The sequence below is a fragment of the Psittacula echo genome, assembly GCF_963264785.1.
Source record: "Psittacula echo genome assembly, chromosome: 16".
In the NCBI taxonomy this organism is placed as follows: domain Eukaryota; kingdom Metazoa; phylum Chordata; class Aves; order Psittaciformes; family Psittacidae; genus Psittacula; species Psittacula echo.
Window position 1 is genome coordinate 7,998,895 of NC_137752.1, and position 19,825 is coordinate 8,018,719.

The following is a 19,825-nucleotide window of genomic DNA, read 5'->3' on the forward strand; positions in this document are numbered from 1 at the left end:
TTAAGGCAGAGCCTGAGCTAAAATCAGGGTGCTGGAGCTCGCCTGGTTTGTCTTTAAGCACCAACTTCAGCTCTCATGTGGCACTGGGGGATGGATGGATGGATGGATGGGTTTAGGAACTTGATCAGACCTCAGCCTCATTTACCCCTCCAGCTCCCATTTAACCACTGTCTCTTAAAGGCCAGGTCAAAATAACCCTTGCCGTAAATCACCACTTTGTGTGCTCCGGGCTTGTCTCTGCAAGCCATCTCCTTGCGCCCTGCGCTCGGGAGGTGCCTATTCCCCCGGGAAAGGGCAATAACTAGTTAAAGCTTAGAGGAGGCACCTCTCAGTGCTGCCTGCGAGGGTCAGCCCGCGGGTGCCTGGCGCTGGGATAGGCAGGGAAAACGCTGGATTCGCTGAGCAGCGAAGGAGGGAAGAGGCACGGGGGCACCGCGGGGCTCATCGGCGCCGGGTCCGCGGCCGGGGAGCGGCGGCGGGGCGGGGCGGGAGGCGGAGCGGAGCCGGGCGGCGGCGGCGGCGGCGGGCTGGGGTGGCTCAGTGCGCCCGGCTCCGCTCGCCTCCCCTCGCCGCGGCTCTAGCGCCTGGCTCCGGCCCGGCATGGCCGCCCCGCACCGCCTCGCCGCCGCACCGCCGGTGCTGCTGCTGCTGCTGCCGGTGCTGCTGCGCGGCGGGCCCGGAGCGGTGGCGGCGGCGGCGGCGTCGTCGTCGCGGGAGCCCCCCGGTCCCTGCCGTGTGAAGACGGTCACGGTGTCCACGCTGCCGGTGCTCCGTGAGAACGATATCAGCTGGAGCGGGGCCCCGCCGCCCGCTGCCGCCGCCGCCGCCGCTGCTGCCGCCGCCGATTCCCGCCTGCTGCTCTTCGTCCGCAGCGAGCTGCCCGGCCGCGTCGCCGTGCAGGATGACCTGGACAACACCGAGCTGCCCTTCTTCACCCTCGGTAGGCACCCAAGTCCCGCACCGTCCCGTATCCCGTATCCCGACGGTCCCCCCCCATCCCGCACTGTCACCCGTAGCGGAGCTTCCCCGGGCGGGCAGCCGGCTCCGAGCTGTACAGCGGCGTTTCTGTTCCCCATCCCCTCACCGCGGGCAGCCTGCTGGGGGTTTGGAGCTCTGTAACCCTGCCCTTGCTGCACCCGGGTTGGTTTAGGGTTTATTTCCTGCTGGGGAGGGATTTCTTAGCAGGGCCTGAGGGCTGCTGCCTCTGGAGAGCCCTGGGAGCCAAGCATCTCGCTCAGGGTGTAAAGTGATGGGTGCTGCCTCTGGGGCTCCAACTTGGACGCGTAGCCCTGCAGGAGGTACCCCGAGCTTGGGAGGACGGGAGAGGCTGGTTTTTATCAACCAGAGCCTAATTTTATCAACGCTTTCGTCTCAGTTCTCGGAGCTGGCTCTTGCTTCACGCACAACTCCAGCGCCTGGGTCTGTAGCGAACGCCTGCAGACTTTCCTCCTATTTCAGCTTTTGTGGCGAGGGGGATGGGACTAGGAATAATCCTGGTGTCGTACTTTCGTCTTGACGCCGGATCCTGGTGTCTCGACCGAGTGCCCGAGCTGCTGCGTGGCACTTTTAGCCTTTTCCAAACCTGAATGAGGCTGGGGACCCTCCAAAGGAACGGTGCGGAACGCTGTATGGACAGGGTGGTGTTTACTCTGCCAGGTCACCGAGGGTTTTGTGTTGATCTCTTGTTTATCCACCAGCTTCCTTGCTTTGCGGTGTCTGAAGCAGGGATAACTGGAGTACCTGCTTAAGTTTGGGTCTGAGATACTGTTGGACACCTCAGGGTTGTGCTTTCCAGGGCATCACCCTGCGTGCATCTGTGTGTTGAGGTGTACCCCTGCTCCCTTCCCATACCTTGCAGATGTAACAGCTTTTCACTGGGTGCAATGTGCCAGGGCAGGGAAATGACTCTTTGTGCCTCCCAGTCGTGTTGTTTTACCTTCTGCGAAGCTTTCTTGTATCAAGCACCTATAATGCATAAGTTGATGGTGCTCCTTGGGTTCTGGCTTTGCAGCGTGGCTTCCTTAGACACGGTTGGTCAACTGTAAAAATCCCATGCAAACCAAAGAGGCAATTTCAAGGCATAGAAAGTGAAGCATCAGAGGTTTGGTGCAGTAGGAATGACATTTACCTTCCAGTCATTAAAAGTAACAAGAAGTTTCATGGTTCAAGGAGCTGATTTTTCAGATGAGAGTAGGGTTTCTTCAGGGACAGGGTGTGAATGACGCGCAGAAGGCAAAGAAACCCCTCTGCGTGTAGCTTAGTTAACAGCTCGAGTTGGAGGGGAGAAATCAGTCTTGATAGATCAGAGACATGAGCTTCTATAGCAAATCCTACTTCAGTGAGTGACTGCCAGGAAAAGGACCACGTCTTGGTCTAAAATATTCCCTTTTGCTTGCCTAGCATACTGGTTATGTGCATACTCTTGAATATGCAGCATGTCTTGTGCCAAACTATGGCTTTTTTGCTGCCCTTTTATGGATAAAAGGCCCCAAACGTCCCCTCCTGTTTCCCTGAGCCCACAGGCATCAGGCAGATTGGAAGATAAATGGAAGCTTTGCCCATGGTGGGATGGCTTCATCACAGTCCTGAAATTAATCAGCACGTTGCCTCCAGAGAAGCTACAACACTTGTCCTTCCCCAAGGTCTAGCTCATGAATTGCTGTGGATGCTCTGATATTTCAAATCTGTTGCATTTCTTCCCATCTCCCGGTGTGGCAACTGAGGCTGCCTCGCTGTTAACTCTTTTCTGGGTGAGTGCTTTGGAGGATTGCTGCTTTCGAGGGCAGGAGGAAGGCTGGAGTTTGCTGTAGTGGCTTCTAACCCCTGCATCCTTTCCAAGTTCAGCAGCAGTTGGGAGCCCGAGAGCTGCTGCCACCTTGTAACGGGCTCTGGGAGGTGAAAATCGCTTTACATGTGGGAGGCTGAACGTCTTTGGAGTGACTTGGGGCAGGGTTTGTTTTAAGCAGGGGCTTCTCTCTGTCAAAATCTTCCATAGGCGTCATTGTTACCTGATTTCTGATGCTTTTATGTGTTTATGTGTGTTGCTGAATGTTCAGTGTCCGTCAGGGCCTGAGCTTAGGAAGAGCTGATGTCCTGCTAATTGCAATGTGTTGAGAGCTCCTGAATGTCTGCGAGTGCAGGTTCTTGCTGCTAGCACAGACCCTGTTCTGGCCTCTTGGGGGTGGGGGTGAGGATGGGGTAGGAGGAGCTCCTAAAGCCTCCCTGGATGGCATCCTGGAGAGACTTTAGAGAGAAACATAGAAAGAAAAGCATAAAGGAGGCAGAGCTGGTGCTGATGGAATAGACTCTGAAGTGAAATAAGTTGAGAATAAATCGAGGCCACCCTATTCGGCAGGGCTCAGAAGTCTTTCCAGGCCAGGAAACACAAAATAAAGCCTTGCCTTGCTGGGTGGTGATGAGGTGGTTTAAGCAATGAGCTGTGTTCAAGCAGGCGGTCTATAGTTCTGGGCCCGCTCAGCGAGTCTTGGCTTAGTAAATCCCCTGATGGGGGTTCTCATGCATCTCATCCCTCTCTTAACACAAAGGATCACACAGCTAAAGGCTGGCAGGTGCCAGAGCCGTGTCTGCAGCAGTGTGAAACTTGGAGTCATGAAATCGTGTAGGTTGGAAAAGATCATCGAGTCCAACTGTAAAAGCGAACACTGCCAAGTCCTTCACTGAACCATGTCCCTGAGCGCCATATCTGCTGCTGGTTCTTGTTAAGGACAGACCAGGTTAAAGCAGGCTGGGGAGGTGGATGCTCCGAGTCGGTTGCTGATGCACATGCCCTGTGTCCTTCTTAAAGGATTCCTCTAGGGAGGAAGCAACTTTCTCTGTTCCCTGGCAATCCGAGTCCATTCGCTTCAGTGTAAGCACACAGTGAGGGAGCTTCCACGGTTGCATCCCTGCCTGGTCTGCGGGAGCCACTGCGTGAGTGGGGTGAAAGGAGGAGGCAACACTAGGACGTCCCAAAGCAGCCAACCCCTGGCCCCATGGTACACTTGCAGCAGCATCCATTTGCTCACCCTTGTGAGCCGTGGGTCTCGGGAAGCGTGTGGGATGCATGCGGGATGCATGTGGGAAGCGTGCGGGAGCCCACTAGGGGGTGGTGGGAGCCTGGAGATGCTCCACCAGCAGCATCTGCTCTGCCGGGAGCCCTCTCTGCCTGCACACCCCCTGCACACAGCAAGCAGATGGGGGGAGCCCAGGAGGGAACGGTTTCATCCTCCCCTAACAGAGGTGGAAAACTTTGCTTCCTTGTTGCATCCTTCCCGGATGCAGGGACCCGCTGCTTACGCAGCTCGGGGCAGCGCGGGTTTGCTCCCTGTGCCTTCTTCACTGGGGTGTTTCTCTATTTCCTACGCCTGGGTTTATTTTTTCTCCCTTGCGTTGGAGGCAAGAAGGATGTTTCTCCCCCTACCCCCAGTTCCCTTGCTATAAAATCACCCAGCACATCACAGTGGTGGCAGGAAATGACAAGTGTAACTTTGCCACTGGTGTGTTATGAATTGATGTGCATCCCCTTTCCTGATAAAGCATCCTGCCCTTTCCTTAACCTTGGATACAACTGATGCTTTGAGGTATTTTTTTTCCCCTGCTCTAATTCTTCTAGTGTTACGCTGGCAAATGGTGCAGCCTATCATTGACTTTATTCTTGTACAATGAGGTCTCTCTAAGGTATGTATCTTGATTTAGTCAGCAGCCATGTGTTCTGTACAATAGCTGCTCCGCCAGCAGCGTAGCCTGCCTTAAGTGCAATTCAGGGAATGAAGCAGTTAGCTTCCGAGCTAATTTAGATGAGCTCTGTCTATGTGTGAGCAGATATATATAGAGGAGAGAGAGGGAAAGAGGCAGACAAATTTTCACCACAGCTTTTACCCGGTAGTAGCTTGCATAAGAACAGTTTACTATACGCTTCTCATAAATGGCTTTAATGGATGCTGTGTGACAGGCAGCTGCAGTGCTACCAGGTGCTTTGTTTCGGTGGTTGTCAGTAAAGGGGCTTGTGCATCTTCATTACTGGTGTCCTAGCGTGGCCCCTGAGGATGGTTAACCCCCACCTCTGGAAGCCACACAGCTCCTCTGCAGTTCATTGTCACTTCTTTTACCTTCTTTCTTAACTTTTCCCAAAGCCATCTCGTAACCTGAACTTCTCCCCCTCTTTAGGGCATTTAAATGAGGGAAAGCCCTTAGTTCCTTGTGGATTGAGTTTACCGCATTGTCTGAAAGCACTCGAGCAGGGTTCTGCCACCCTGTGGGGTGGAGAGGCTGAAGGGTCATCTGGGTGCGAGTGATGCTTTTAATGCCACTATTCAGAAGCATCGTCCTCTGGTTGGAGGTGGTCCATGAGGTGTGGAGCAGCATCGTGTGGATAGTGGAGAGGGTGTGTAGATGGTTTGAGACTCCCCTCATCAGGGCATGACATCTGAAAACTGGGGTGTTTCTGCAGAGAGAAGCCAATGAGCAGAGATTGGTTTCAACATCTCCCTTTTCTGTTAACTGCCTCCTGCTAGATTTGAAGGGCTGATCTGGCCAGAGGTTTGGTCAATCAAACCCGATCAGGTGTTGGGTTATTATTATTATTTATTATTATTATTATTCTTTTTCTGGTTGTTTCCAAGGTATTCCAAGGGGTAAAGTGTCACATCTCCCACCAGGCAAGCAGAGAAAGACCAAAAACCTCAGCAAGGTGGTACAATGAAGATGAGATGCTCCTTGGGATAGAGACTGGGGGGAATGTAGACCTGAGAGCAGGGGCTGCTTCCCTTCCCCTTCATGTCCATCCACACCTGCTCATGGTCATGGGGTCTGGGCCAGGTCCCCCATGGTCATCGCTGCCTGAGGAGGGTGTAGAAAGAGGGAAAAGCCTTCTGGTAGCAGTTTCCTCCCCTCCTTCTATGAAGCTATGTGATGGCTTATGTATTCCAGGCTGTTGGGTTCTTGTAGTTGGGAAGGGAAGGAAGGAGAGCCCAGCTTGGGATGGGGTTGTGCTGGTGATGTAGGTCCTGCTGTTGTTGCAGGAGCGGTGAGCTCTGTAGGAGAGAGCTGTAGGCACAAAATGCCCATGAAAGTGGGTCAGTCCTCAGGTGACCATTTCCCTCCCCAAAGACAAGGTTGAACGTGGCTTGTCCAGCACAGCGGGGTATGGATTTGCAGGGATTTTGCTTTGTCTTTTGTATTTCCTGGGGTGAAAATCCCAGTTAAAGCTGGGAATCTAAGTGAGTGGCAGGCTGCACGCGGGGAGCTGCTGCTTTCCATGAGTACCCGTGTTGACCAGCTAGTGGCAACAGAAGATTAACTATAGAGAGAGGAGCCCGTTACTGCAGCTGAACTGTCAGGCTGGAGTAGCAGGAGGAGGCTGCAGCTGGGGATCCCCCTGCTCCCCCCTTCCTCCTATGTGATGGCCGTGGGTTTTCCATGGTGTTGCTGTGCCAGGGGCTCTCCTTGCACTTCTGCTGGGACAAAAAACGTGCTTTTCTCCACGATGAAGTGGGGAGCTTGTGTTTGCATGGGGAGGTGGGTGACCGAGTGCCACCACGCACGTGGACATCGCCTCCAAAGCGTGCTGCCTTTTCCTTTCCAAGTCCTTAAAGCATGAACCCGGCTGCGTGCTGGACAAGCCTTTGTGCTGCCCTGCTGATGTGTGGGGTTGGCTGGCTGTGAAATGGGGCTGAGCCCTTGGGCTTTCCTGGGGTAACAAGAGTTCAGGTGTGGAACGGGAAGCGAATGGATTGATGCCACTTGTGGGAACAACGAGGTATTGATTTTACACTGCCTCGACACATATGTTAGCAGTTGCAGGTGGCTTGAGAAACACCTACCTTCACACCAAAATGCCTTATAGAGCGTGGTTGGAGAGTGGAAAGAGAAGGGAAGAAAATAGAAATGCCTTGATTGAAGCCTTTCATCATCTGCATGTCAGGAGTGTCCTCCTCCAGTTGTAACCATGTGAAATAAGGAATGATGAGCCTCAGCCAGTCATCCCAAGCTTCTCCACAGTCTTGCCCCGTCACTGTGTGTGGGGTGGGTGACAGCATTGAGCAGAAATGATTCTTGTGCACAACCAGCTTAAGAAATGGTGCCACTTAAAAGAATTGAATGCTTGTGCTGCTGCTCGGGTCTCAGCTAATGCAGTTAAGGTTTCTAGTGTCCAGACAGTATGGAGACACTTAATGGTATTGAAGATGCAGAATGGCATGTGGAGGGGATGAGCAGTGATCTTCGCTGCCGCATTGCACTGACTGGGTGAGGCTTTCTGGTTGTCTCCTGGGGAAAAATAATCACAGAGCAAATGATTTTGGCCCATTGATCCCTTTGGGCATCTTCCCTGGGCGCCACGCAAGAAGCGCTGCTTTTGAATGCATCCAGCCTGCTTATCCCGCTGTGGTCCAGGGAGGAAGGAGGGATTCCTTGCAGGAGGTTGGGTTGTGACTGCCTAAGAGAAGATGGGGCAGATAAGACTTGGAGCCACTGTGGGCAAAGAGGAAGACAGAAGTACCAGAGTTCCCCTCTGTTTCTCATTATCTGTTCCCCACCACTCTTGCACTCTCCCTTTGCGCTTTCACCTCTCCCGGCTCCGAGCAAGACAAAGTCTGTATGAAACCACAACTGGCTTTGAAAGCAGCAGCGAAAGGGGAGAAATTTTCCATTAGCAGCATCAGCAGTAAAAGGGATTTTTTCCCAGTCACCTGGTAACTGCTGTATTTAGAGAGATTACTGAGCTGATGGTGCTGCTCCCAGGCATATGCATGGGAGTTATCCTGGGAAGAGGGGAAGCGAGGGGCAGCGCGCAGGCAGGAAGGTGAGCTGGTGAAGGTTAGTGGTGCATCTCTCTGCAGGGAGAGGAGAGCTGCTGTGCTGGAGAGGGGACCCGCTGGGCCTAGCACCTCGCACATGCCATCATCTGCTCTTCCAGGGCATGGAACTGAGATAGCAATTGCAAGGCAGAAATTGCACGGCTGCACTTGTCCATCCTTGAGTGGCAGAGGGGATGCCAGGCTCCAGCTGCCTTTGCGGATGGGCCGGTTGTTTGGTACCTTTCATTCCCAGGTCTGATGACATATACTGATGCAGGGGCACTGGCTGCAAAGGCCTTATGGATTAACTGGGGGTGTGAAGCCCATAGCCCTGCGACTGTGTAACTAGGTGCAGGAGCCCCAGGTTTGCTCCCAGCCCTGCTGCTGGCCATGAGCATCCTCATCATAACTCAGCTTTGCCCCTATCTTTGGGGCTTTGGTTCTTTTTCCTTTTCCCCTCCCTTCTATCTCTCCATAGGGCAATGGGGTGGCCTTTCCTGTGCTGAAGCCCCACATGCCCTGAGCTCCCTGGCCACCCCAAGCTCTCACCTAACAGAGGTGGCATTGCAGTGTGCCTGCGGCTGCCGCAGTCGTGGCTGTGTCTGTCCCAAGGCTGTTCACAGCCCATAGGCTTCCCTTGCTGCTCTTTCTGGTTTTCCAGCATTTGGCGTTCCAGGGAGTGCAGCACATCCCTAAAATATGGGATCAAGTGACAGCAAATAGGAGTTGGCAACAGCATAGGAAATGATTTTCTTTTGCCTCTAGCCAACTGCTCGGTAGCATCAGCTTCTCGATGCTCCTGTGTCAGCAGGATGGCAAACACAGGAGGGCAATCTGTGTGCTGGAGCAGGGCTGGAGCAGAGCATGTTCTCTGCAGCCCAGGACCTGATGCTGTTCTACCAGGGGGCACCAGGTCTGTGTGTGAGGCTGAAAAGCCTGTACCTCTGCTCACCTGTGCTGTCTTGCTGTTGCTTTTGCTGCACTGATGAGAGCTGGGGTAGAAGTTGATGGCCCTGACCTAACCAACCACTCGTGCACTGAGTGAGATCTGCTCTCTGGGGCAGTTTCCCTCTCAGATGGGCTTCCCAAGGTGAGGGGGCTCCAGATGCTGCCAGTTGTTCCCACCTTAGTCTCAGTTACTCAGCACTGCCTTGCACAGGCTGCTCTGTGTGGTTGGAGGGAGATGAAAACCCTTCACCTTGGCTTGCTGCCTCTGAGCAGTCCCCTCTGTGGTGGGTTCAGCATTGGAGGTGGCCCTGGAGAGCTTTGGGGCTTGTTGGGACATCCTGAGATGTCCCTTTTTACTTCTACCCGCATCACGCTTCTTTCCTGTCCTTTGCATCTCTCATCTGTTAAATTAGTGGTGTTTAAACACTTTTCCTGCCCTATGATGTGTCCAGGGGATTCTTTTCAGGTTTCTCTGAGTCTTGTTGGCATCCTTGTTCCTCTGTCTCTGATGTCTTGAGGATATCTGGACAGAGAGAGGTGCCCAAGAGAAGCGAGATGTAGGGAAGGTGATCCAAAAGGTGGATGCACCTTCCCCTTCCTCTCTTCTGTGCCATTCACATCAGGCTGGGGCTGTTGCTGGTCCAGGCTCTGGTGTGGTCTGGGCTTCTCCAGCCCCAGGGCCACCCGCTCAATGTGGCAAACACCTCCCATCATCTTCTGTCTGGAGGAGGTGCTCAGGGTGGGCAGCTCGGGGTCTCGCAGGGGATGCTGGCACTGGGTACCACTTAAGGTAGGCTTAACTCATGGCCCTTATGGAGGTGGATGGCCTTTGGGACTGGAGGCTGTGCTATAGGTCTGGCTGGAGAGGAGAGAGGAGGGATGCTGAAGAGGAGCTGATCATAGCAGTGGCATTTTGGGGACCTGATGGGTGTCTTTGGGAGTGAGATATGGTGAAAGCACAGTGAGCAGTGATGACATTAGCTTTATCTGTGCAGGCAGGTCCTTTCCTGCTGTTGCTGGAAGGGTGCTGCCTGCTCCATCTACCACATTCACATTGGGGCTTCAGCATTTTTCATCCCCTGCGGAGCAGGAGGAGGGCTGCAGGGCTGCATTCGTCACCTGAAGAGCCCCTGGGCTTCGGCTGAACTTTGTGTTCTAGCAATAAAACCATGCGAGGAAATGTGTGCTGTAACAAAGCCCATGGATATAATACATCCGTATCATACTGTACCTTTCATCTTGAAGGATTCCCAAGGAGCTTTACAAACTCGATGTGCTGCAGCCTGCCAGGGTGACTGAATGTTATCAGGAAAGGCTGCAGTCTAATCTCTGCGGTAGCATGTGTGTCTCCCCTCTGCTTCCCCTTGCAGGAGGGACTTTATGAAGCCTGATCCTGGACTAGGGCTGTGCCGGGTGTTTTCTTCTAAGCCTGAGTTTCTCAGGAGGAAAAGGAAAACCGTGTAGCTGTTATGCAAAACCAGCAAAGAAATATTCTTCCTGGGGCAGTGGGAGGGAATTACCTTCACGCAGCTTCAACAGCTTTAGCTCTTTGGCAGAAGAAGCATTTGCAGGGGAATGTGCCCCCTGTGCAGCCCCAGGAATAGGGATGGTAAAGTTGGCGCGCTTGGGAAGTGGCTCCTGGGCATCAGCAGGGTGGCAGAGTTCAGCTGATGGGCATGGGGGCAAGTCTGTTGTAACCCAATGCCCCCTTCTGTCCCCATTGTGTCCGTGTCCTACAGCCCTTTGCAACATCTGGGCTGATGCTGGGAGCTCAGCAGGGCGATGCAGCCCTTTGCCTCGGTCACTCTTGGTGATGTCCAGTTCCAGCTGGGTTTATTTTCATCTGCTCTTGGCTTACCTGGAGCTGTGGGAGGTGTTGGAAGCTGCCATCGATGCTGGCAGAGCCTTAAAATCAAGACTGGAAGTGGGATAAGGGGCACTAAACGAAGCTGTCATCAGAGGCATATGCTTGAAAAGCGGAGGTTAGCTCGAGTCTATTTTTGTTTGGAGTGGTACACACTTAGCCTGTTTTGTTTAGCAGTTTGTTTATGGGATGTATTTTCCCACCCTGTGTAGCTCCGCAAATGTATGCTATAAACAAACTGTAAAATCAGAAGCAGCCGTTACGTGTTCCCATTAAGAGCATCCTGGTGCATAGGGGATGCAGGATGCGGGGTGCCCACAGGGCTGAGGTGCCTGCCAGGCTGGGGTCCTCAGTATGAATGGGACAACACATGTGTGAGGGAGGTTCTTTTGTCACGTTTGAGTATGGGAATTGCTGTGAGCACCCTGGGATGGAGCAGGGGCACCTTGAAAGCACACCAGCCTTTGCATCCATTTGCTCTGGCATTGGAGGCTCCAAGCCTTTTCATGCTTGGCCCTGAGCTTTAGCTTTGCCTCCTTCCCTTGGCCCCATTGACATGGTTCCTAAGGCCACTAGGAATGGGATGTGGTGTTGTCAGCCTAGTTCGTGGATCCTGGATAATAATGCCTTCATTATTGATTGAATGTCAGAAAGGTAATAAGAGTTTTATGGTTGTTCTTACTGTTGTTGCTGCGGTTTCGTGCGTTGTCCTGGATCAACAACCATGTCTGCCTGGCTTTATTTTGTCTGAGCATGATCAAAGGGGCTAGAAGCGTATTTAATGATACAGCACCAGCCTTGCCTTTTAACACAACCCCAGAAACTGGAGCTGCTGGAAGACACAAACTCCATTACATTGCTTCACATCTTATCCCATCCAGCGCTGGCTTCCTCCTTTCCTTGCTCTCCCAGACCAGCAGCACTGTTGTCCTCACTGTGCTCCTTGCCTCCTCCTGCCTCGGAGGAGGAAATCCATTCTCCAGTGGTACTGGAGGGAGGTTGGGGACGCTGCCTGTAGGGGCTGCTCGCAGCCAGCGCGGGGTCTTGCTGGAGCAGTGGTTTGCAGGCGATGCTGCTCCTTGTACCCGATGTGATTCTGCTCCTGTCGCAGCCGCCGTTGCTGCTAGGCTGACAAGCTGTTCCTTACCACACCATGGCCCAGGGTGTGCGAGAGCAGGGACCAGAGCTGGGATGTGGGCAGAATGCTGCATGGGCTGGAGGTGTGGGGATGCTTCTCTTCCTGTCCCTCCGAGTGCATGCGCTGCCCAAAGCTGTGCGTGCTGGGGGAGGTTTCCTTTGCTGCCTGGGCTTGCTTTAAGGACTGTTGTAAAACCTTTTCCCTCGTTGCTGATGAGGGGTTTTACAGCGTGTTGCAATGAGCCTCTTAAAGGCAAAACAGGAGGAGAAAATCCTGTTTGCAGCACTCCTCCCGGCTGGGCTGTGCTAGGGTGAGATACAGGGGGGTTATAGGGGATGCTGAGGAAGAGCTGAGCCCTGTGAGAGCCTTCCCTTTCATAGAATCAACTAGGTTGGAAAACACCTTTAAGACCATCAAGTCCTCTGGCATCTCCCAGCATTATTTCCTCCCTAAACCCATGTTCTCTGCTGCTTTGCAGGCTTCTCTGCTGGTTTGGGATATGAAACTGATATTTTCGTACACCTGGGGCTCCAGAGCCTCTTTTCAGCAGGAGCGATGCAAATTTGCCCATGGATACTCGGTCCACAACTCTGCGGACACTTCCTTGGGAATGGTGTCCCAAATCTCCTTGTATTCTGCATGTTCTCCCTGCAGGGAGCTGACGTGGGCCAGCAGCTCCCCATCCCCACCAGCGGAGCGGGTTAAGGGAGGAAGGTGATGTTATTGCTGCTGTAGCTTGAGAGGCAAGGGTTTGCCGTGGATGTGGGGCTGTGGTTTTTAATCACTGCTTGTTCTGATCATCTCTGTACAAAACTGCTCTGAAGGCACCTCAGGGCAAACCAGCAGGAGTTAATATTCTCCTCCTTTTGCTGTTGCTGGGTGGAGGAAGAATTTGGATTCAAGGAAAGCTGTTATTTGTAGTGGTGCTTCTCGCCTCGGCTCTGGCCGCTGCAGGGCAGGTGAGACCGGGGTGAGAGCAGAGGTGCTCTGGGCCCGGCTGGGGAGCACGCTGCAGCTTTAATTTGGCTGGTAATGGCCATGCAGCGTTTCCCCTGCCTGCTCCATGCTCCTGTTCTTCCGACTCTATGCAAATGTGTGCAGCAGTTCAGGAGCTGCCCAGGGAGATTCTTATTCCTGGCATGAACCAGGTTAGAGGGAAAGGTTGGGCGAGGAGAATCAGAGAATGGTTTGGGTTGGAAGGGACCTTAAAGCTCATCCAATCCCAACCCCTGCCACGGGCAGGGACCCCTTCCACTGGAGCAGCTTGCTCCAAGCCCCTGTGTCCAACCTGGCCTTGAGCACTGCCAGGGATGGGGCAGCCACAGCTTCTCTGGGCACCCTGTGCCAGCGCCTCAGCACCCTCACAGGGAAGAGCTTCTTCCCTATATCTAACATATATAACTATAGAATGGTGTCCTGGTCAGTGCTAAGATCCATCCTGTCTGGCAGCTTCTGCTGTTGTGGCCAGCATAAGGTGAAGAATAGGGCTCAGGTCCCTTGAGCATCTCATGGAGTTTGCTCCTGCATTCCCACAGGATGCTTGGTTGCACATAGCTGCAATAAGCATCAGTGTGTTCTGACCGAGCTGGAAGGGTCCCACAGAGGCTCCCAAGGGGCTCCTGCATCTCCCTCCTGCATCCCCATAACATTGGCCTCTTTAGGAAGTCTCCTCTGCTGATGGGGATGCTGCGTTGTGTGGTGCACAGGGAAGAGGGAAGTTTCTCTTTGAGGTCTCAGGGGCTGACCAGGGCCTGGCACAGAGGGAGGGATGCTTCTGTTAATTAGCACTAGATGAAAGGGAAACTTGTCTTTATTCAAGAGAGAAGCTTGTTCTAGTTTCACTGCAGCCCTTAGTTCTGAGCTTAAAAGTTCAGCGCATGTGTGAACATTAAGTTTGGGAAGTTGTTTTGAAGCCAATCTCGCAGCATTGTTATGAAGATGCTGAAGGGGAGTCGTGACACTGTTTTGAAGATTAAAGTGATTTTACAACCTTAAACTGACACATACTTTTAAAAGAAGAAGAAAAGAATACTAAAGTTTGCATGAAAGACAGCTCTCACCAGGACTTTCCCTGCCCAGAATCAAACGTGGCCATCCCTGAGGGCTGGTGAAGGCACTTTGAGCTGCTGCTGGCTTTGGCTGTCATGTAGGTGATGCTGTGTCCAGCATAGAACCATAGAATGGTTTGGGTTGGAAAGGACCTTAAGATCATCCAGTTCCACCCCCTTGCCATGGGCTGGGACACCTCACACTAGACCTCATGTCACCCAAGGCTCTGCACAATATGCAGCAGCTTTGTCACCAGCGACTGGCTCCCACATCCCAACATTGCATCCCGCTGGATCAAGCTGTGGTCCCTCAGCCCAACCTTGCTTTTGTTGCCTCCTGACTAGCCCTTGCACCCCATGAAGCTGCAGTGTACCAGATGGTGTGCTGGTGGGGCTATGCTAAGCTGGCTGCCTGCGTCTCCTCTCAGCCAGGATGGCAAACAGCACGTTGGGCACTCACCACCCACCTTGTCTTGGGATTTTCCCTTCCATGACCACCTAAATGCCCCAGCTTGCAGTGATGGGAGGTTTTATTCCCACTGAGCTCTAGTTTCCATTGCACGCTCTCAGATACCCAGGGGAAAAGCAATCTCTTGCCATGTCTGAGAGGGCTGTGCGAGTTACAGGGCCACGAGCCCTGGTCTGCTGCAGAAGAGCTGTCAGGCCGTTCCTTTGGTAGAAAATAGACACCCAAAATTCCTCTTCCGCCCCCAACTTTGTCTCCCTGCCAGCCCTGGATTCCACATTTATTTAAGGGTCTCCTCTCTTTGGGCTCGGGTAGGTGTGGAGCATGTATTTTTTGCCATGTGAGTCTGACAAGCCCTTGGGGAGGACGAGTGGGAGTCTTGGAGCGTTAGGGAGGAACTTGGCGACTGCTCCAGCTCCAGGGATCTCTTTGCATTTTTGGCTGTGTCTGCTTCGTTATCCTGCTGCTCTTCAACTTCTCTGAAGCAGCACAGTCATTCCCAGCAGTGCTGCCATCCAGGAACAGCGCTGCTCCCCTTCCTCGAAGGCCCGGCCGCAGGGAATGGATGGGGTTTGGGGCTTCTCCCAAGGGTCCGACCGCTGGATGGGTCAGTCCTGGGTTCCCGGGGCCCAGCGCTCCCAAATCTGAGTGTTAGCTATGGATGGGGATGGGCTTACTCTGTCTACATCATGGAAGAGGGTGGGCAGGAAGGTGCTGAGAGCTGGCTGCAGAAAGGGGGCACCATATGAGGGATGTAAGTGCCACGCTTTGGTGTTTCCCAAAGGAAGGAGAGGCTCTCCCAACCTGTTTTGAGGTGGTGTGTTTCTTGTTGCCTCTTGTTCCATGCTCCCTGCTTGGTTCCTGGCCTTGTGTATGGGATTCGGGGTCTGGTTTGAGGAGGTGCGAGCATCTCTTGACGGTGGTGGAGAGAAGAGCTTCTCTCCGTGATCTTTGCAGTTAAAGGAAGCACACACGAGTGCGTGGATTCATCTGGTGGAAAACATAGGCTTTTGAGTCGTTCTGGGACTCTTGGCTTTGCTATTTACTTGTGAAATGACCTTGTCTGAGTGAGCACACTTCTCTGTACACCTTCCTTACACACTGTTCCCAAGAGCCTGGAGAGGGGCTCCCTGTTTGCATTACCGAGGTGGTGTGAAATTCCTGTGTAGAAATGGCAGGGAGGGACAGACCCTCTCTGCTCCTCCCCTGGTACCCTGCCTGTGGGCTGATGGTGCAGACAAAGGAGACCAGTGGAAGCACGAATCCAGACCAGGATGTGCTTCTCTCCAGCCGGAATAGCTGCTGCCCCGTGCACTTCTATAGCTGACAGCTCATCCCACGGCTGGGCAGCGGCAGAGCAGGGTGCTGCTGTCGACTCTGATGGCTGTAATGTGTTTTTCTCTTAGGAGCTGGGGTTTTCTCTCTGCTTTAACGTGCTAAAAATGATCTGCACGCTTGAAAGTTCCCCTGCTCTCCCCCACGTGCACAAGCATCTCCTGATTTCTATGAGAGTGACAGCTTCTTTAATTAGGCAGCCGAGGAGGTAACCTTGGCAACCCCACGCTGATGCTGGGGACCATCTCCAGCTGCCCTTGGAGATGATGTGTCTGGTGTTCGAATGGCCTCTCATGAGGATGGGAGCGCTCGGGCTGCCTGCACGCCTGTCCTCCCTCACTGGCACCGTATCATAGAATGGTTTGGGTTGGAAGGGACCTTAAAGCTCATCCAGTTCCAACCTCCTTTCACAGGCAGGGGCACCTTCCACTAAACCAGGTTCCGTGTGGCTGGTGTTGTCTGCCATGCAAAGCAAGAGCTGGCACAGGAGGAGGCACCTACGTCCCATCGCTGTTGCTCCATTCTCACTGATGCACAGGCTGCGTGTGCTGCCCACCACAGCTCTGGGGAGAAGGGCTCTGGTGTCTGAGCAGTAATGGAAGGGAACTGGTGGGGAAAGAGGTGCTGAGCCTGCTTCTGCACCAGTGATGCCTGCGCTGCAGTGAGTAGGGCTTGGAGCTGCATCAAGGGAAGCTCCAGAGATGCAGGAGAAGCAGGATCCTGCCCTCCAGGACCACAGCGTTTGGCTTGTCCATCTCCTTAGGATGCAGACAGTGGGAGCTGATAACCCAGCAGCAGAGCAGCGCTGGCTGGGGTTTGGAGGGTGGTTGTGAGTACAGCAGGGTCTGTGTGCTGCAAAGGGACCAGTGGTGCCCGGGAGCTGGGAGCCTGCCTGTGCCACAGCATCCCCATCCCCTCCATCCTTCCCATCCTCCCCGCCTGGGCTGATGTGATGGCTGCAGCACTGAGCATTCCTTTAAAATCCAAATGCACCTCCTGCCCTGTGGGCTGGAAGTGGCCTTGGCTACTCGAAGCACTGCTCAGAAAGACTTTTTTATAGCAGCTGGGAGCGAGCCAGGGCAAAAAATGAGCTGAGGCCGCTGAAGGGAGATAAGCTGAGACGTAAACTGTGATTTTCTGCCCTGTGAGCCCTATGCATGGATTTCATCTTTTAATGGAAGTGCAGTAAATAAAAGCCATTTTCACAATAAGCTGAGCAACAGGTCAGAAGCGTCTGAGCCACTGAAATTGATAGAAGCGAACTAAGCGTAACAAATCTCCCAAAATTGCACCAGACTCCACTTGTATCGAGTCCCTTCCTGCATCTCACCAATTATAGCAAGCGGCAATTATTTCTGAGCCAGAGCTTTCTCTGAATGCAACCTCAGTCAAACTGCAGATGCTTTATCTTCTTTTCAAATAGATTTGTACCGGAGGAAAAACCCCCAGTGAGGAGAAATCCCATTTGAAGGGGCTTTCCCTTGCTGTGTTTGCAGAGGCAGCAGATGCTGGACACGCACGGAGGCGTCAATTTGACCATTCCATAGTTAGCTGGCTCTGGCTGAGAGAGGGATTCAGGGGGTTGTCGAAGATGCTCCCTTTTGAATATCACTTGTGTCTTTGTTAGGATGAAGCAGAGGGTGAGGATGTGCTGGCATCAGCTGTCGCTGCTGGGATGCTCCCGTTGATGGGGCCCCTGTGGAGTATTGACTTTCTCCCTCTTCCAGTTAGATCCAGTAAGTGACTGTGTCTTCCCAGTCCCCACCACAGGGCTCTGTGCTGGTACCCAGCGATGCTTCTGGGGTGTAAAGCAGACTCTCAAGTCCGCACTCAGGCTAAATGCTGATGCTTTGGTCCCATGTAACCTCTGTGCTGTTTTTAGAAGCATCTGTGCTGCAGAGCCTTGGGGATGCACCTGCAGTGAGGACGAGCGTGTGGGGTGAATTTCTTCATCTCTGCACTGGTTTGTCTGATTTGAGGGGGTTACCTGGGAATGTATTTGCAAGGGCTTTAAAGAGGTGTTCATTTTACACATGGAGATGTGGCATTGCTGGTTTTACCTGCTTAGTCTCCAGTCTAGAGTCAAATAGCCTGGTCTTCACCGTTCCTTCTGGCTTCATGGTGCGCGAGCAAGAAGTCCCTGGTGCCATACAGAGCGTAGGGCTCATGGAGGAGGGCTGTGCAGGTGGCTGTCAGTATGAACCATCACTTCTTGGCCAAATGGCTGTGCAGAGGCATGAGGTATCTCATCCCCAATGTTTTTCTGTACCCAGGAATGAAGCGCATTGCTTGGGATTTGTTGGAAGAGTGCTCCTACTGTTAAATGCCGCTAGAGATGCTGGCAAAGAAGTGCCACAAGCTAGCGGGTGTATGAAGCTCAACTGGCTTTCTGATTGATGCCATTAGTAATCCCTACTGCAAAATCCCTGGGAAGCTGGACACTTCCTGTCTCTGGATTTCTCCCCAGGTTTTAGTTGAACAGCTTCTCCTTAGGTACATAGAGGCTGCTAACATGGCACCCTCCTGGGTCCCTGAGATACACGGCAGGATCTTCAATTGCCCAAGGACTGATTTGTCTCGCATGGTGTCATTAGTGAAGTGCATCACTCCCGGTGTTTTGCAACACTGGGAAGCCTGTGGGATGGGACAGGGAGGCTGCATTGCCTGGCACGGCCCTGGGGCTGGATAAGGCTTTCCTAGAACGGGCGAGATGGGAAATCAAACAGGGAGTGATGAGCGTTGCTCAATGATGCGTCCTCATGCCATGGGGGAGCAGAGTGTGATTGATTTACTCTGTGTTGGCTTTGAATGAACAACACTATCGGTTCTATATTTATTGTTTCTTTTTTTACCTTAGACTTGGGAATTACATCCTCCCTCCCCCCCCGCCCCCAAGCTTGGGTGGTTGTTCATGAAAAGCACCGCATCAGCTTCCCTTCAATTTCATTTGCTTGCATGAGCCGGCAGCCCCCTCCAAACACCTCCCCAAAATGTATCATAGCATGGTTTGTGTTGAAGGGACCTTAAAGCTCATCCAGCTCCAACCCCCTTCCACTGGAGCAGCTTGCTCCAAGGCCCTGTGTCCAACCTGGCCTTGAACACTGCCAGGGATGGGGCAGCCACAGCTTCTCTGGGCACCCTGTGCCAGCGCCTCAGCACCCTCACAGGGAAGAGCTTCTGCCTAAGAGCTCATCTCAATCCCCCTTCTTGCAGGTTGAAGCCATTCCCCTTGGCCTGTCCCTCAGGGCTGCTTTCAGTCCAGTCTGTGCCCAGCCTGTGTTTGTGCCGGGGATTGCCCCAACCCATCTTGCACTTGATCCTCTAGGCAAATCCACCAAAATACAGGAGCAATGTGGCTATTCCATGCATCCACCTTCCTCTGGTGTGCACAACATGTTCGTTTCCTCACCTAACCAGAATTTCATCCTCATTTCCCAGTTGCGTGCAGTGAATCCAGCCGGGATGCTCGGCCCCCATAGCTGCAACCCCTCAAGATCCTCTGCAAACTGTGACTTGCTCTCTGCCTCTTGCAGCATTTCCATAATGCAGTTAGCCCCTATCCACCTCTTTCAATTGGGAATCGCTCTCTTTGTTTCCTTTTGCTTCACCAGCTGTAATTCCTGCCTGGCTCTGCCCCTTACTGGGCAGCCATTTACTTTCCTTAATCTTTTCCGAAGCACTTTTATCATAAGCTCTCTGAAAATCCTCTGAAATTAGACCCTTTAAATCACCTTCATCTATTTTAAAGGCTTTCTTTTGCAGATAATACTGCCAGGTTACTTAGCATGCCTCTTTTCCACCATCCCTTAAGGAAGTTGCGTTGCCTTGGCCTATTGAGATTATACTTTCCTGGCTTCTATATTGGCTGACCCATTAATTAGACTCCGAGTGAAGTTCCTGCTCTCCTGCAGGTTGGTATTTAGCTCTGTGGTCCTGCAGCCTTGGTCTTCTGCTTTTTACATATAAAATAATTATAGTAAATTACACTGGAGCTGGTTTTGCACAGAGTTTAGGGCTTGGTGGATATTGTGGGAATTGCGTTGGTTTTGGGGATGACTCCGCATCCAAGCTTTACACATCTGAAGGACTGAGATGAGCTCAGCGCCAGGACGCGCAAGTACCTACAAGTTCTGAGAAGCCTCCTCCTGTGCATCTGATGTAGGTTTTCTGATGGCTTGTTTAACATGGAGAGATGTTGTTTTCCTGGAGATGCTCACCCCCGTAAGATGG

General features: G+C 52.9%; 1 protein-coding gene across 1 annotated transcript in view; it reads left to right on the forward strand.

The window, feature by feature from the left end:
* Nucleotides 1-600: 600 nt before the first annotated feature.
* ASTN2 (astrotactin 2) overlaps nt 601-19,825 on the forward strand; it is a gene marked incomplete at its 5' end in the record, with an annotated part of 331,301 nt that continues 312,076 nt past the window's right edge. Inside the window, one exon of the mRNA XM_080630379.1 lies at nt 601-940. Coding sequence (XP_080486505.1) covers nt 601-940 — 340 coding nt within the window. The remainder of the gene's footprint in view (nt 941-19,825) is intronic.